We start from the raw sequence: 17,275 nt of genomic DNA, 5'->3' as shown, positions 1-17,275 counted from the left end.
ATTAAAGAATATTGTTAAATGCCTGTGATTCCTGCATAGAGGTTTGACACGTAAGATGTATTATGATTTAGAGCAGAGTTAGTTGACATCTATGTCTTTTCATACATAGCCTCTGGCACCCTTTTTTTAACTTAAAGGAAATAAGATTATTTTGTTGTCTTTTTTTTTTTTTTTTTTTTTTTTTTTTTTTTTTAACAAAAAAGAAAAAAAATTTTTTTTTTTTTTTTTTTTTTTTTTTTTTTTTTTTTTTTTACTTTTAACATGAAGAAACACTGATACTATGAACAGGCTTTGTGAGTACAGAATTGCATATATAAAAGGTAGCCATCAATTGTATTCTAATCCAGACTGTTAATCACAGGCAACAGTAACATGATGTTTTGTTGTTAGATTCAGGAAAGATTGAAACATGATTCCTTTATTTAATAGATGTTTGTTGATTTCAGCTCTGTGCTAGACATTGTTCTAGGTGCTATGAATTCAGCAGTCAGCAGGACTCTCTGCCCCCAAACTTCCATTCTAGTGAAACTTGCTCAGACATTCCTGGAGGCAACACCTTACTAGGGAAGACAATCCGAGGTAATTCACAGTCTCTCATTTTTAATTATGTCAAAAGAATGTAGAAGCCTGAAAACACATCTTTCCATTAACTTCTCTATTCTTCCAAATAACCTTTTCCCCCTCATTAACAATGCATATTTTATTTCCTAAGTAGCCTAATACTTAACATAAATTGATAAGGTTCATCAGCTTATCGTAAGACTAGGTCACCAGGAAAACTGTGCCTTTTCTCCTTAGGGATAACGAGACTGTCATAGTTCTGTGAACATTTGCTAAATTCTTTCCTTGCGTCATTGACATTTCTCGTTTATAGATTAACTAGTTCACAAATTCCAATGATTTTGTAGTGATCAAATTTAAAAATCTGATGGAGGGAGTTCTTTTTCCTCCCAGCGAAATGTAGATTCATAGAGTATTAAAACCAGCATAGACCTAAGGGTTCATCTAGTTGTTGTCAACTTAGAGATGAAGACATTGGGCCCAGAGAAGGTAAGAGATGGGTGACGGAGCAGCAAAGTGGTTCCAGAGTGGTCACTGTTGGAGCCTTGGTCTCCGGACCAGGTTCAGCACTCACCCTGTGGTGTGCGGTTCTCTGATTGAGCTTCTTGTCATTTATCATAGGTTACAGAACGCCCTGGAAAAGAAGAATTTTGTCCTCCTTCCTATACTCACTACGAAGTTCCTCCAACTTTCTATCGATCGGCCATGCTCCTTAAGCCCCAGTTGGGATTGGGTGCAATGTCACGTTTACCGTCTGCCAAGAGCAGGATCCTGATCGCGAGCCAGAGGTCTTCAGCGAGTGCCATTCACCCACCAGGAACCATAGCGGCAGCTGCCAGCCTCTACAGTTCCGACCCTGCAGGTAACCAGTGCCACAGGGACTGCTTTTTCCTGCTGTACTTTTAAATAGTAATCGCATAAAATGATGGTAACTGTCTAAGGTATGAATGCCTCTCCTTCTTTAAAAGAGCCTTTTTTCTGTTCTTCCATCTGATTGTAGATACAGACATTTGTCAAGACTCATCTGTCTGCAACTGTCATTCTCCATGTCACCCTCAAAACGATGGCCCTTGTGACCACCACCTCATTTCTTGTAGTTTCTCCTATACATGGAGTTTCTCTGATACATCCTATAGACTAGGGTTCAGAAAGGGCCAGATAGTAAATATTTTAGGCCTTCTGGGCCATAATGGTCCATATTGTAATTACTTAGCATGAAAGTAGCCATAGACAGTCCATGAATGCGTGGGTGCAGCTGTGTTTCAACACAACTTATTTTACAAAAGCAGATACAGGCACATCTTGGGTGTGCCTGCAGTTCCGGTTCCAGACCACTGCAGTGGAGCAAATATTGCAATAAAGAGAGTCATACGAGTTTTTGGTTTCCCAGCGCATGTAAAAGTTATGTTCACGCTATACTGGAGTCTGTTAAGTGTGCCATAGCATTATGTCTACAAAAACAATGTATCTACCTTAATTAAAAAATACTTTATTTATAAAAAATCCTAACCATCATCTGAGCCTTCAGCAAGTCGTGGTAGTAACATTAGAGATGACTGATCACAGATCGGTATAACAAGCATAATAATAATTTAAAAGTTTGAAATATCGTGAGAATTACCAAAATGTGACACCAGCAACACAATGTGAGCAAATGCTGTTGGAAAAATGGTGCCGACAGACTCGCTGGAGGCAGGGTTGCCTCAAACCTTCAATTTGTAAAAAACGCAGTACCTGCGAAGTGCGGTAAAATGAGGTATACCTGTAGCGGGCGGGGTTTGGCCTCCGGGCTGTAGTGTGTCAGGGAGACCTTTCTGCAGTACAGCAGTGACCGTATCTCTCTTTTCAGCTGTTCACACGTCTTGAGCGCCCCATCCCAGCCCCATTCTCCTGCTCTGCAGTGGCTGGCCCGTGTCCTCTCCTGATGCTCTCTGCACTTCTCTGTTTTCCTCTCTCCATCCCTTCTTCTGCTCATGTGGTTTCCTCTAGGTTTTATGTCTTATTTTATTATAGAAATAATATATACCCCTTGTCAAAAAATTTGAATATAGAAAGATATGAAGAAGAAAGTAATTGTACTTATATTTTTAGCATCCAGCCCAGAGTTAATATTATGGAAATTTTTCTTCCCGTGTGTTTCTTTCTATGCATTTTTAAATAGTTAATACTGGACGTGAATTTTGTTTTTTCCTAGTAATATCATATTGAAGGCATTTCCTATGCCATCAATGTTTCAGAAATATTTTACTGGCCACGTAAGATTCTGTTTTGTTCATTTATTCATTGATTTAACAAATTCTGGATACTTGTCAGGTTCCAGAAGGTGTAACTTGAGGACTGCAGCAGTGAACAGAGAACTCCTATCCTGCCTTTGTGCAACTTAGTCTAATGGGTGAAATAGACAATAAAAAGATAGATGCATAATTGGAAATTGTGATAAGTGTCAGGAAGGCAAGAAGCACAGTGTTTTGAGAAATTGCAACCAGAGAGTGCTATATGGGTGGGACAGAGGTGCTTCAGGGGCAGCCTCTGAGGAAGTGGGGAGAATGCACGGGGAATAACGTCAGAAGTTATTATTCATGGCAGTTGGGTTCTGCTTACTCTACACGATCTTCAGTAATGTTGCAATTTGAACCTTTGTACTTATTTGTCTTCTTTCATGTTGTTTTCTCAGAATAGATTATTTGAAGTTTAATTATTGGATAAATACATATCCAAACATTTTTTAAGACTGACTTATTTTCTAGAAAATACGTAGTAATTATTTTCACACTAGAGTTTCTTTTCTTTTTTGTTTGCGGTACGCGGGCCTCTCACCGTTGTGGCCTCTCCCGTTGCGGAGCAACAGGCTCCGGACGCGCAGGCTCAGCGGCCATGGCTCACGGGCCCAGCCGCTCCGCGGCATGTGGGATCTTCCCGGACCGGGGTGCGAACCCGCGTCCCCTGCATCGGCAGGCGGACTCTCAACCGCTGCGCCTCCAGGGAAGCCCCACACTAGAGTTTCTTGAAGGTGCTTCTCTTTGCCACACCCTTGCCAGTATTGAGTATTACCATTATTATTACTCCTCCTCCTATTATTATTATTGCATTTCTTTTATTATTAGAGGAAGGGAACTTTTTTTTTTTTACCTGTTTGTCATTTTGTGACTTGTCATTTACTCAGGTAATAACTGATGGTCTTAATGACTAGTTGTTTCCTTGGTAAGCCCTTCTATACAAAATCAAATGACTTTTTAATGGTTCCCATGGTATATGTATATTATGATGCATCTACCTGCTGTTACCTAGCTGCTACAGGTCAATTATGTGCTCAGTCACTCATTCAACAATTAGTACTGTGGGGCTGTTGCATGTCAGCATTGTTCTAGGTGTGGGCATAAAGCAGTGACAACAGGCAAAAATCCTTGCCCCCCGTTTTAGAATTTTAGGATGGGGGTAGGCAAACTTTTTTCTTTTTTCTTTTTTTTTTTTTTTTTTTTTTTTTTTTTTTTTTTTTTTTAGTGAATACATAAAGCACACGGTCTATTGAGAGAAATCACTAGTATTGAAGAAAATGAAACATTAGAGAAGGGGGAATTTGGGATTTGGGACAAGAAGGAGGGAGATTCCAGTTTTAAATAGGATGGCTGGAAAAGGCCTCCCTGAGCGATGATGACCTTTAAGCCAGTCCCCAAAGAATGGGAGGGAGGGAAGAGCCAGTGCAAAGGCCCTGGGGTGGCAGGAAGGCCAGGGAGGCTGGAGCGGAGTAAGTAGCGGGGAGAGTGGTTGCGGAGGAGAATGGAGGGGTGGCTGGCATTGAGGGGACTTGCAGAAGGTCTAAGAAGGTCATAAGGGTGTGACTGTTAGTCTGAGTGAGAAGGACCATTGGAGGCTTTGGAAGTGGGGCAGTGTGATCTGAGTTTTGTGTAAACAGGACCTCTCCGAGTGGTGGGCTGAGAGCGCGCTCTAAGGGGACAGTTTGTCTGCATATCTCCCTTCCCTTTGCCCCACACCTTCTCACTGCCTCTGACCCTCCAAACTTTGATCTCTGTGTCTTCAGCTCACTGTGATGGACAGACTCTCTTTGAGTTCCTCCCTCCTGGGCTCTGGCATGGATGGTGCCTCCAGGCAGTGAGATTGGCAGTGATAAGGCTCACCTCATTCGTTTTCCTTCTCCAAAGGATCACATTCCTGTGCTGGTTGTTGTACAGTTTCTGAAAACATTAGTTTTATATATTTTGTTTCGTTTTGTAATTGTTTATGGCAGTTTCCATATCAATTAAATCTTTATGGGTGAAGTTGCTTTTACATATTCATCAGAGATTGTTGACGTCAGATGCTGTTTGTTGTAGCTACTGAGAAAACTTCCTCTTTTGTGTTTGCTCTTTTAGTTTCAGACTATAATGGTTGTTTGGGGGTTTTTTGTTATTACTTTAAGAATACTTTTAAAATGTTTCTGTATATGGTTGTATTTTGTTTGCAGTTTGCGTTTAATTTTGTGCCTGGCCTCACATATTCAGCACATTGGAATTCTCTGTCACTCTTACCTTGGTTATTCTTAGATCTTTATTTTACGTGGGCACTCGAGGCTCTGAGCAGCATCACACTAGCAATGAGAACAGGAGGTAGGAACAGCCCTCATTGCTGCAGCTGTAATTTAGCGTTCACATTTCCAAACTCAGGTGATGTCCCTCACTCTGAATCCTAAGATCTGGTTTGATATGTGAACTGCATACACTGTATTTTTTTCAGGTCTTAGGTAGGAAAACACTTAGGTCTCCTATAGACAAGTAAACCTGTGACTTAAACTTTGGGAAGAATTCTGTTGTTTCCACTCCTGTGTTGCCTCTGTGAGTACCATTACGTGCATCATGGCTTTAAAGTGGCTTAGAAGAACCAGATGTGCAATAAGTGTACGCTACCCCACAAAGCATATTCTTACACAGTTTCTTTGCTATAAATGAATACTCTTTCCTAAGACCCTTAAAGTCTTACAGATCTTTTTGGTTTTTTTGGCCGTGCCATGCAGCATGTGGGATCTTAGTTCCCCGACCAGGGATCGAACCCGTGACCCCTGCAGTGGAAGCATGGAGTCTTAACCACTGGACTGGCAGGGAAGTTCCAAAGTCTTACAGATCTTAATGTGATTCTGTCTGCTGAAAAATAAATAAACCTAAGCACTTCCTTACTTCTTAGATAATTTCTGTGTTTTTGTATACAGTGTTTTCTGACTCCACAGTCACGCATAAGCCTATGAAGTTTTACTGTCATCAGGCCTGGGTATGAAACTCAGGATGCTACTTAAGTACTCAAAGTACAACAGCAGGACAGTTACCTCCCTTTAGGTGGACATAAAATCTGTACTAGTGAAACCTAAGATTGTATATAAAAACAGTTCATTATTAGAGCCTTCACATCTAAAGAGTTAAAAAGATAGTTCTTTTCTGTACTGCCTTTTTAGTAGATTTATATATGTTTTATGTTCCTTTTTCTGAAAAACATCTCTCATGGCATTATGTAATACATTATGTAAAAAATGTTAACTTGTATACAACATATCAGGATGTAATTTGTTTTCATGAAAATAACTATACCCAGTGTTGCTGAAAGCGTGACGTTTTTGTGTCAGCCAGTGCACCCTGAAAGAACTATAATATTTTTTGATAGGGATAAAGTGTCAGAATAGAAGTTTTTTAAAGACTAGATGAGAGATACTTTATTCTATAAATAACCAGAGAAGTTCAATCAGGTAAGTTGAGACAGTTTTTCTCAACTTATATTCAGTTTTGTTATGAATTCTGCTTATTAAAATAAATTTTATTTTAGAGTTCAGCATACCTCTTTGGTAATTTTTTTCAAAAGGCAGGTTGAATCCTGCCAAATTTTAAAATGTAGGCTATTAAGTTAATGTAATATATATTGAAGAACAGGTAAGCTTGATTGGAACAATTTTAAAGCACAAGCACAGTAGTGATTGTGGAGAACTCTGAGTGGTCATGATGATGTCAGAAATTCAGCAAATTGTAAGCATATACTCAATATTTCTAAAGGAAGAATTCTGAGGTGAGAGCATTATCCCCACTTTGTGGGGACACAGAGAGTTAAACCAGTGATTACAACAGGAAGAGAGACATACTTGATAGAGACATGCAGAATGCACATGAGGGGGCTCTCCAACTCAGCTCGGTCAGGTTGGGGCTCTGGAAAGATTTTCCAAATGAGGTGAGTTGAATTGAATTTTGCAGGATAAATAGGAGTTTACCAGAAGGGGTAATGGTAGAATGTGTATCTGTCAGAGAAAGGGGTCATCAGTTTGGGCGATTCAGATCCCTCCCAGGGACCGATTACTCAGTAGGGAGGACTGGAGGATGCTTGGTAGGGTGGGGCGAGTGATGGACAGTCAGTCACTGGACACATGCGGAGTTTGAGGTTCCTTGGGAACATTCAGGTAGAAATTTCCAAAGGGCAGAAATGGGGACTGGAGAGAAGTTGGAGCCGAAGGTCAGTGTAGGAGTCATTGCCACCTAGATGTGAGTCGAAGCCGTGCAAATGGATGAGCAGGGTCAGGGCGGGAGAGGGAGGACAGAGTAAGGAAGGGGGTCAAGAAGAGGACTTTGTGTCCACATTTAAGGAGTAACTGAAGAAAGACGCCTGCAAGAGGCAGGAGACCGCAGGGTGGGTGGGTGGAGGCCATGGGGAAAATGTAGCATTGGAGTCTAAGGAAGGGGGAGCTTCCAAGGTAGAAAATGGTCAAGTCTGTCTCACAGAAGACGGGACAAGGAGAAATGCAAAGAGGCTGGGATCGGAAATTAGGAAGCAGTTGGTGACCTAGTTCTGAATGAGCAATTTTAGTAAAACGTGGGGTGGAAGTCACGTCTGAGTAGGGCTGAGAGGTGAATGAAAAGTGAGGAAGTGGAAGCAATGAGAATAGACCGCTGTTTCTAAAGACGCGTGGGTGGAGGGGAGCCCTGGGTGCTCGCTGCAGGGGAAGCAGGGCTGCGTGTTGTTTTGCTTTTCAGAGCCTGTGTGAGAGGTCGGACTTAGTTGGAATTGTGAGCGAGAGGGAGTGGCCTGGGGAGAGAGGCTGAAGGGTATGGTGGTGTTAACCGTTGGAACAAGGTGCCCAAGTGGGTGGCAGACAGTGAGATTGCAATCCCATGTGGAGGGTGAACCTTGGAACAGAAGCAGAGCCTTGATTCTTGTAAGACAAAGGAAGGGAGAAAGAGAAGAAACACAGAGTGGGTGAGGTGTTGATTCCTGTGTTAAGAATGAGAGTAGAGAGTGAAATATGCCATTTGCGGCAACATGGATGGACCTAGAGATGATCATACTAAGAGCAGTAAGTCAGGCAGAGAAAGACAAACGCCGTGATATCACTTATATGTGGAATCTAAAATCTGACACAAATGAACTTATCTACGAAACAGAAACAGACTCACAGACATAGAAATCAAATTTATGGTTACCAAAGGGGAAAGGGGGCAGGGGGAGGGATAAATTAGGAGTTTGGGATTAACAGATACAAACTACTATATATATAAAGAACAAGGTCCTACTGTATAGCGAAGGGAACTATATTCAATATCCCGTAATAAACCATAATGAAAAAGAATATGAAAAATATGTGTGTGTATATAAGTATAACTGGATCACTTTGCTGTACACCGGAAACTAACATCACATTGTAAATCAACTATACTTTGATTTCAAAAAAAGAATGATAACAAGTTTTTTGGCATTGCTTAAGTGCCACGTTACTATTTTTATCACACTTTTACTTAATTTCACGACAACTATAGCATCTACCAAGAAAAATTTAAATCAGGTGGGAAAACATCCCTATAAGACAAACTGATGAATTCCTGAGATGGTCCAAGAGAACATGGCATAACTATGGTTCCTTTGGTGTCTTAATAACACTGGATGACCTTGGGACGAATCTTGGAGGCTTCGGAGGAACCATTAAGTTTGTAGTGGTGTTTGTCTTAGTATATCTATCAATGTCACCCATTTCTACATACTGTTGAAATGGACATTGACAGTGACTCTTTTTTTTATTGTGCATTCAGCCAATAAAGCCATCCCACCTTTGACTTACTTTCATTGCAACTGAGCATGCCTAAAATGCCCTGCAGAAACTTATAAAAAAATGTTGTTTCCTTGGCCCAGACCCAAGAGAGTCAGCTTCAGTGGCCCTGGGGTGCATCACGGGCATAACAACTATCCTTCTATTTATTTGGACAAACACTATTAGTATATGTAATGAATATAGAGCACCTACTATGTGTCAAGTTGTTTCAGCACTGAGGATACAACCATGAGGATATAACCATGAACAAGATAGAAGAGATCCCACAGGCAGTTACGATGCAGTGTGACTTAGTGCTGGGATGGCAAAGTCTTCTGGGCTCAGAAGAACATAGGAGGGGATCTAACCCCAAGTCGGGGTCCAGGAAAGTTTCTTAGGTAAAGTATGGTATGAAGGAGCAAAGGATTTGAGGTGTGGGGGTCAGAGATGAGGAGGTGATGGGAGTGGATGGGTATTCCAGGCAGAGGGAGTGTTACATGTGAAGATCGGTATGCCTGGAACATAGGATGTCAAAGAAGGATGAGAAAAAAGACAGAAGATTGTAATGACGTGGTAAGCTGTGTTAAGGAATTGGCCTTTTCTCCTAAGAACAAGATGGTGCCATTAAAGGATATTAAGCAAGGGACTGATAGGATCACATTTCATTTAAAAAAATATCTGTTAGACTGAAGTTTGGAGAATGGATTGAGGTGTATTGAGGTCCTGAGGGACAGGAGTGGGGTGGGGTAACAAGGATGGAGACAGGGACCTTTTAAGAGACTGATGCAGGATACCCTAAATGATAGGCAAGGTGGTGGTAGGGTATACAGAGAAGTAGATAGGTTCTAGGGGGTGGATTTGACTAACCCCCGACCCTGTGAGTCAAGTTCACATCAGAATAGATTGTGGGAAAATCCTTCAAGGATAAAAAGCAAGGAAGAGTAATGGCAGCCCTAACTCAACTCTACAGGCAAAAATCCACGACTGATTCTAATGGGACACAGCTGAAAGGGACGGACCTTACAATTAGCTGCTCCATTTATTTGCTTTTTAAAGTGATAGTAAAGGATGAGGATGAATCATCTAGATTTTTTTGGTTTGCCATTTTGACCTGTTTGATATGGAATCTCAAGACTTCTGTCTGATTTATCCTTGTATGTGAGCACTCATCACAAAGCTTGTCTTCCCGGATTTTTCTATACTATGGAAAGGGGCTGTATCCTTATCTTTATACGTTCTTGTCCTTCCTTAATCCAAAACCATATAAAAACATGATTTCAAAGCAGGGGTTCAGAAGTTGGAGAGTATTGAGTGGTTTGGGCAGGTAAAGTCTCAAACCGAAGTGAGGGATGGAATCATGCAGTATGTATTTACTGGACATCCACTGTGTCCTGGGCTTCCTGTTTCACGATGCCTTTTTCTTTCTCCTGGTGCCTGCCTCTGGGACTTTCAGTCCTACAGCTTCTGTTTGCCTTCTCAGCTAGATGTTGTTCTTCTGGAACTTCCCTTCGTTCTTTCTCCTGGGGTGGATCCACGTGTTTCCTGGTTCGTTTTGCCGGAGTACATCCTTGGTAATTTTCTAAGAGAGGCTTCAGGGAAAGCAAACTCACAGAGTTTTTGCCTTTCTGAGACAGCCTTTAGTCTGCATTCACTAGATCAAATATCATTTTCTAGGTTGAAAATGATTTTCTTTCAAAACATGCAGACTTCCACTGTTGCTCTAAAGAAACCTGGTGCCAGTCTGAGAAATATATATATATATATATATATATATATATATATATATTTTTTTTTTTTTTTTTGGGACAAGAAAATCAGTTCCTGCTTCTCCACGATAAACACAGGTCAGACTGCAATTACACATTACTACTAAAATTCAAAGCACAGCGAGTGAAACTTAATAATTTCTGGTATTTGGGGAGGACTTGTTTTTTGAAGTGAAAGAAAAACCAGTGGAACTGATTCCTTAACCAAGCCTCATCTATTTGTTTTCTCCAGACTTTATTATGATCATTCTGCTAGATAATGCCCAGGATAAGCCATAACTCAGGGTGATTTAATTAGCTTTAATAATAACACCTGCCCATGCTTAGTCCTTCTGGAGATTCATTGCAACATCAGGGCATAAACTGGCAAATGTCTACAATAGGGAATGCCTGGTTGTAACTCTCACCTCTGGAACCTCATAAAAATCAAAGAAATATCACCAGCCTCTTCCATCTTCAGTTTCCAATGCATTATTCTCCCTAGACCTCCCACCAGGTGATGAACGACACCCTCTTTGGGTCCAGCTGATACTCAACACACTGATAATGTCTCAGAAACATACTGCCCTGTTTTTTCCCAAAACATGTTTCTCTCCTTTGCATTGGTATTTACTTAGGTCCTTTTCATCAGTATAAAAACTGTGCTAGTACAGACACCATCTAACTCTGTTTGCCTGTGAGTTGCCTTGAAGGAAACCAAATAGTTTGCCTGCCTCAGATCTCAAGGATGAACCTGGAACTCTTTCTGCTTCATCAGGGAATGGTCCAGATAATTAGAAGTTTTGTTTTGTTTTGTTTAATAATGTGGGGTTATTTTATTTAATTATTTCCACTTGATCTGGAAAATAATTAATGAAAGTTTTTGCGACAAGGCAATATTTAGAAAGATTTACTAGTTTATACAATGTTTGTCTATGGTTTTAAGGAATTAAATAACTGGAGGATGAATCTGAAAACAGAATGGCTCCAGAGACCCTTATAATAAGTATATACCATCCTAACCAGGGCAAACTGCTTCCCTTATTTATTAAAATGTTACATTTATTACATGTTTAGTCCCTCCATACCAGAGAGATGCATCACTGAATGAATAGTAGCAAAATATCAGACAACTAAGTTTGATGAGACACTCAAAGGACAATATAACTTCCAAATATTTTTTCACAAAATTCTGACACCTTTTCAAGTTGGTCAGAGCGCACATTTAAAATCTATATATATATTTTTAATTTCACTTTAGTAACTGCTGAGTTGTCCACACTCTTGGAAACATTAGAGGGGCATAAAAAGTTCTTCTTTTGTAGCTATCAATATATCAGTATGTGAATCATCTGAGCAATAATCTACGTTTTCTAGAATAGTCTCCTCTGTAATTCCTGGGGACAAGACACAGAGATTCTGTTTACAAAGAATTAGCTGCTGATTTTCAACAGTTGAACTGATAAGCACAACTAAACACAAATATTGTGTATGACAACAATTTTTCCTGAAGGATCTCAGCAAAAACAAAAAACATAGCTAGTGATGGGGAAGCTCATACAAGGTTGAGTAGCTGGGATTGACCCTTCTTTAGGGGTACATATAGTGTTGGTAAAAAGTGGGTAGTCAGTATCCCCCTAAGAAAAAAACAAAAGAGCAAAAACATGAAAGAAAAAAAGGAGAGAAGGAAGGGAGGTGGGGAGAGAGCAGAGAGACACAGGATCATCTTTTGCGTGATCACTGGAGGAAATCCAATTTACTTTTTGCAATTTTGAAAATAAAATTTGGGACAACATTAAGAAAGGGGAGGGACTTCCCTGGTGGCACAGTGGTTAAGAATCTGCCTGCCAACGCAGGGGACACGGGTTCAAGCCCTAGTCCGGGAAGATCCCACATGCTGCGGAGCAACTAAGCCCGAGCATCCCAACTACTGAGCTCGCGCTCTAGAGCACGCGAGCCACAACTACTGAGCCCACATGCCGCAACTACTGAGCCCACGCGCCTAGAACCCGTGCTCCGCAACAAGGGAAGCCACTGAAATGAGAAGCCCGCGCACCGCGACGAAGAGTAGCTCCCGCTCGCCGCAACTAGAGAAAGCCCGTGCACAGCAACGAAGAACACCCAGTGCAGCCAAAAGTAAATAAATAAATTAAAAAAAAAAAAAAAAGCAAGGGGAAAACATTTCTTAATAAAGGGAAATAAAGAATGAAGATCCTATGCCTGCCTCAGGACAAGTAGCTCCTCCTCCAAGTGTCAGGCTTCAAGTACTCCAGGATCAAGCTAGAGCCTTGTTTTCTGTCTCCAGAAGTTAACAGAAGAGAAGAGAAAATAAAAATGAAGATTAAAAAGGCACAAGTAAATGCGGGGCTACCCCACAAGAATCAAATCCAATCAAAGGGAAGCTGAAAGCTTCCAGAACTCCAACTCCAAGCTCTATTTAAAATAAAATAGGATTAGGACTAAAAGCAGATTTCCAATGAGCTTATCTCATACATTTTAAAGAAGTGTCAAAAATTAGTAAAACTGGCTATTTGGTAATGGTAAACAGGGAGAACTGAGGAAAGAGTTGCTTGGTTGAATTTAGTTTTGAAAATTTAAATACTTTAAAAGTATTAGTGTATCAGACCAGTGTACCTGAGATTAGAGGTCTGTCCATTCAATTCACAACCAATTCCCACCCTCTCCTGCCCCATTATGCCTGGCTTTAATCGAAATGCTTCGTTGTTCTTTCCCCTTGGGTTCATGTCACCCATGGAAAGGACTTGCCTAGATTAAGAGCCAGGTTGTATTTATTTGTTACTTACCTACATATTATGCACTGCCTCGTTCCAAATATGTATCAGAGACATCTTCCAGAAACAGAATATCAAAACCAGCTAAGTCAACCACCACAAGTAATACAAACACTGTTACTGACCATTAAGTGACCAAGGAGCTTTTCTGTTGGTCAAGGTAAAACATGATGGGAAGGAACAATATTTTCACTTGATCATTTGTCAGATTAAAACAGAAACATACATATCATCCTAGATTCCTCAGTATCCTTCGTTCTTCATAACCAGTAGGCAAAGGGTAGCCACCCTACCTCGCTCTTTCCATCCCCCCTCTCCACTTCCACCACAATCGCTCCAACTCCACAGCCTCAGCACAGCCTCAGCACAGCCTCAGCACAGCCTCAGCACAGCCTCAGCACAGCCTCAGCACAGCCTCAGCACAGCCTCAGCACAGCCTCAGCACAGCTCCCCTTCAATCTTCCAGTAACCACTTCCCAAGCTTCCCACCCCAGCGCCTTCCAGATGCCTCCCTCCACCTGCCAATCTGACCATCTGATCACATCATTGTCCAGGGGAAATCCTCAGCCTCTCAGCATCCTCAGCATCTACACCAAGCTTCTAATACTGGGGTACACCTCCCCAGTGCATACTAAGCATTGCGCCAACTCTTAGGTCTACAGGAAGCTAAAGAACAAATACAGCACATCTTCCTGAAGCTATGATTTCACTTAAAAACTTGGGAGGGAAAACTCTCTTTTAATGTATATATAACATGGAGTTACTTTGAAAAGGCTGTATAAAACTTTGGGATGAAACCGAAGACTTTAAAATAACGTTGTTCCTGGCTGGCTGTATGGACTCAGCCTGCAGAATGTGTTTACTATTCTGTGCTGTGAGGCTGCTTCTGAGAAAATGTTGGAAAGGGTTTGGATATGACAAAAAGTCTGAACTCTATTTATGCCCTTTGACACACCAATCTCACTTATGGAAATTTATCCTATGGAAATCAGCAGTCATATGCCAAAGATACAGGCAAAGGGTGATTCATCACAGCATTGTTTATAAGAGGAAAAAGTTGGAATAACTTAAATGGCCACCACTCACTTTTATCTGTACATGCAAGGAGATACTTTGTATCATTTTACAAGATACGGCAGAAATATGTAAACCGACATACAAAATACGTTCGGGATATACTGTTAAATGAAAAGTCTAATTAGAAAATAGCATTTTATTGTCCATACACAGAAGAACAAATAACGAGACATAAGATTGGTCATCTGTGGGTGAAAGGGATAGCTGGTGATTTTTTTGTTCTTTTTGCTTAACTATATATATATATATTTTTTTTTTTTTTTGTAGGAGACCTGCTTTTGTTTCTCTCTGGAAGCTTTAGAATCGTCTCTATCCTTGGTGTTTTAATTCTCTGTTTCCTCTGTCTTCCTGGAATTTCTATTATTTGGTTTTTGGATCTCCCAAAGTGATTACTTGTGTCTCGTTTTTCTCACGTTTTCTCTTACCTCATTCTTTCCTTTTTCATTTTAGACCATATGACTGGACTTTATTTTCTAACACTTCTCTTGAATTGTTGTTTGGGTATTTTTAATTTCCAAGGATGCCGTCTTGGTTTCTGATTGCATCTTTTCAGAGCAGATTGCACTTTCTTTTTTTTTTTTTTTTTTTTCCCCAGTACACAGGCCTCTCACTGTTGTGGCCTCTCCCGTTGCAGAGCACAGGCTCCGGACGCGCAGGCTCAGCAGCCATGGCTCACGGGCCCAGCCACTCCGTGGCATGTGGGATCTTCCCGGACCGGGTCACGAACCCGTGTCCCCTGCATCGGCAGGCAGACTCTCAACCGCTGAGCCACCAGGGAAGCCCCGCACTTTCTTTTATTGTTGCCATATCTTCCCAAATTTCTCTAGGGTTAATTAGATTTTTTTAAAGATAGCTTTTTTTTTTTTTTAACATCTTTATTGGAGTATAATTGCTTTACAATAGTGTGTAGTTTCTGCTGTATAACAAAGTGAATCAGCTATACGTATACATATATCCCCATATCCTCTCCCTCTTGCGTCTCCCTCCCATCCTAAAGATAGCTTTTGTTTCCTGAATTCTCTCTATATGCTCAGGGGCAGATTTTCTCTTTGTTTTTCTCAATTTTTTTGTTGTTTGTGTTATGCCGGCAAGCTTTTCTTGAAGTCTTTGTGATCATTCATATGCTTACTATTGAGTTGGATGGACCAAGTCCATTTGGACTCTTTGGGAGTCTGTTTCCCCTAACCCTGGGACTTGGCACGGGGTGGCCAGGTAGGGGTAAATTCCTGGCTGCTGGACACTGCAGGACCTGATGAGGGAGACAGTAGGGTGGAGGTTATATAGTGTCTCGCTCATCATTTCAGCCTCTCCCTCCTCCTTCCCGGGATCAGGGGCTCTGCGGCCCTGGCTGTCCGGTTGGAGGTCAGCACTTGCTTTTTCCAGGGCAGCGCTGCTCTCCCGTCTGCTGCAGGCTGCGCTTTCCTCTGCCTGCCAGTCGAGGGCCTCCGTCTCTGTTCCAGAAACTGTTGAAATATCTGGCTCGGTAAGTACCTGTCTCTTGCCTGTCTCTCGTTCTAGGTTTAAATAGGTAAAGTGCTTAACAGAAGGAAGTCAATAAATATTAGCTGTTATTATTAATTGTACCTCTTAAAATTGAATTACTCTCACTTTAAGGCATCTTTGGTAAGAAAGGGACAAAATGCCTGCGTTCTGTCCACCACCACGAGCTGGCGGTCTCCTTTTGTACTTAAATCTAGTCACCAGCACCTCTTAGGGTGCTGCTCAGTAGTGTAAAATAGTTGTCCCGTCAGTATTGCAAAAGCAGTGTGAGAGCTGTGCTTTAAATGCGCTCCATGGAAAGGACGTGCTATGTCATCAGAATCTTCTGAGTCCTTTCCTTAGCAAAGAGAGCAAGTGCTTTGCTTTTCCTCTGATTTGCAGTGCTAAAGCCAGTTATCAGAAAACAGATGATTCAAGTGCATTTGCTCCTAAAGATATTGTTCCTTTCGATGAGCTCTGAGCCTCTGATGATTTCCCCGAGAGCTACAAATACAAATAGGATCCAAGAACTTTCTCCATCCTCACGTTTACCCACAGCAGTTTAGAAGCATTGGTAGGTTTAGAGTCAGTTAAAAGTAATTGACTAACACTTCTAATTCTGTAAGATGGGCTAGTACAAGGTCACCTGTATTTGACGTCTCTTTTTAAACAGCTTCTATTTATAAGCAGATCTGTCCAGCAGAAGTATGACATTGGCAGTATTTACATTACTTGTCCCTGCTGCGAATGTCCTTCTGTTTGTAGCACTCTCTCATGCCTGCTCCCCCACCGACCCTTTCCAGTTCCCTTCTCTTACACAAAGGCTTTGACTAATTTATACACCGACCAATTATGTATAGAGAGGCCAACTCTCCCTAGGGGGGGGGGGTTACTCTAATACAGTGGAAAATATGTCACTGGATATTTGTGAATCTCTGGATTAAATCCAGTCGCTTTAGGTGAGATAACAAGATCTAAACAGAAATGCAAATACAGATGCTCAGATCCCGGTTATTATACTCCAATAATGCAAAAATGCTTAGTCTCAATTTTTTAGATAATTATAAGGAAGTAAAACTCAAGATTTGGGCCTCAATTAAAGACACACTGCATACATAGGTTTATTTGGTTTTGCAGATTATTTATTGCTCATTTAGCACAGTGTTCTGTTTTTACCCTTAGACCCATCTCTTTGCAACTCCAGAAACATTAACAAAACCAAACCAAAACAAAAAACTTTCACTAGTTCCCTTTCCAGCCTGGATATTAAATAATGCCAGTGAGCCAGCAATCTCAGTTAAGTTTTTCCCCTGATCATCATTCCCGGATTGTGGACAGACACACACCTGTAATGAAGTGAGCAAAAGCACGGGGTCTGGGGCTTCCCTGGTGGCGCAGTGGTTGAGAGTCCGCCTGCCGATGCAGGGGAAACGGGTTCGTGCCCCGGTCCGGGAAGATTCCCACATGCCGCGGAGCGGCTGGGCCCGTGAGCCATGGCCACTGGGCCTGTGCGTCCGGAGCCTGTGCTCCACAACGGGAGAGGCCACAGCAGTGAGAGGCCCGCGTACCACAAA

At 41.4% G+C, this 17,275-nt stretch overlaps 1 protein-coding gene across 1 annotated transcript in view; it reads left to right on the top strand.

Moving 5' to 3' along the window:
- The window catches only part of MTUS2 (microtubule associated scaffold protein 2), a 344,092-nt gene that overhangs the window by 5,982 nt on the left and 320,835 nt on the right, over window positions 1-17,275 (top strand). Inside the window, exon 2 of the mRNA XM_007471434.1 lies at window positions 1,183-1,423. Coding sequence (XP_007471496.1) covers window positions 1,183-1,423 — 241 coding nt within the window. The remainder of the gene's footprint in view (window positions 1-1,182; window positions 1,424-17,275) is intronic.

The sequence above is a fragment of the Lipotes vexillifer genome, unplaced genomic scaffold (genome assembly GCF_000442215.2).
Source record: "Lipotes vexillifer unplaced genomic scaffold, Lipotes_vexillifer_v1.1 scaffold543, whole genome shotgun sequence".
NCBI lineage: Eukaryota > Metazoa > Chordata > Mammalia > Artiodactyla > Lipotidae > Lipotes > Lipotes vexillifer.
The sequence above is the reverse complement of the archived record's forward strand: the minus strand, read 5'-3'. Positions and strand labels throughout refer to the sequence as shown.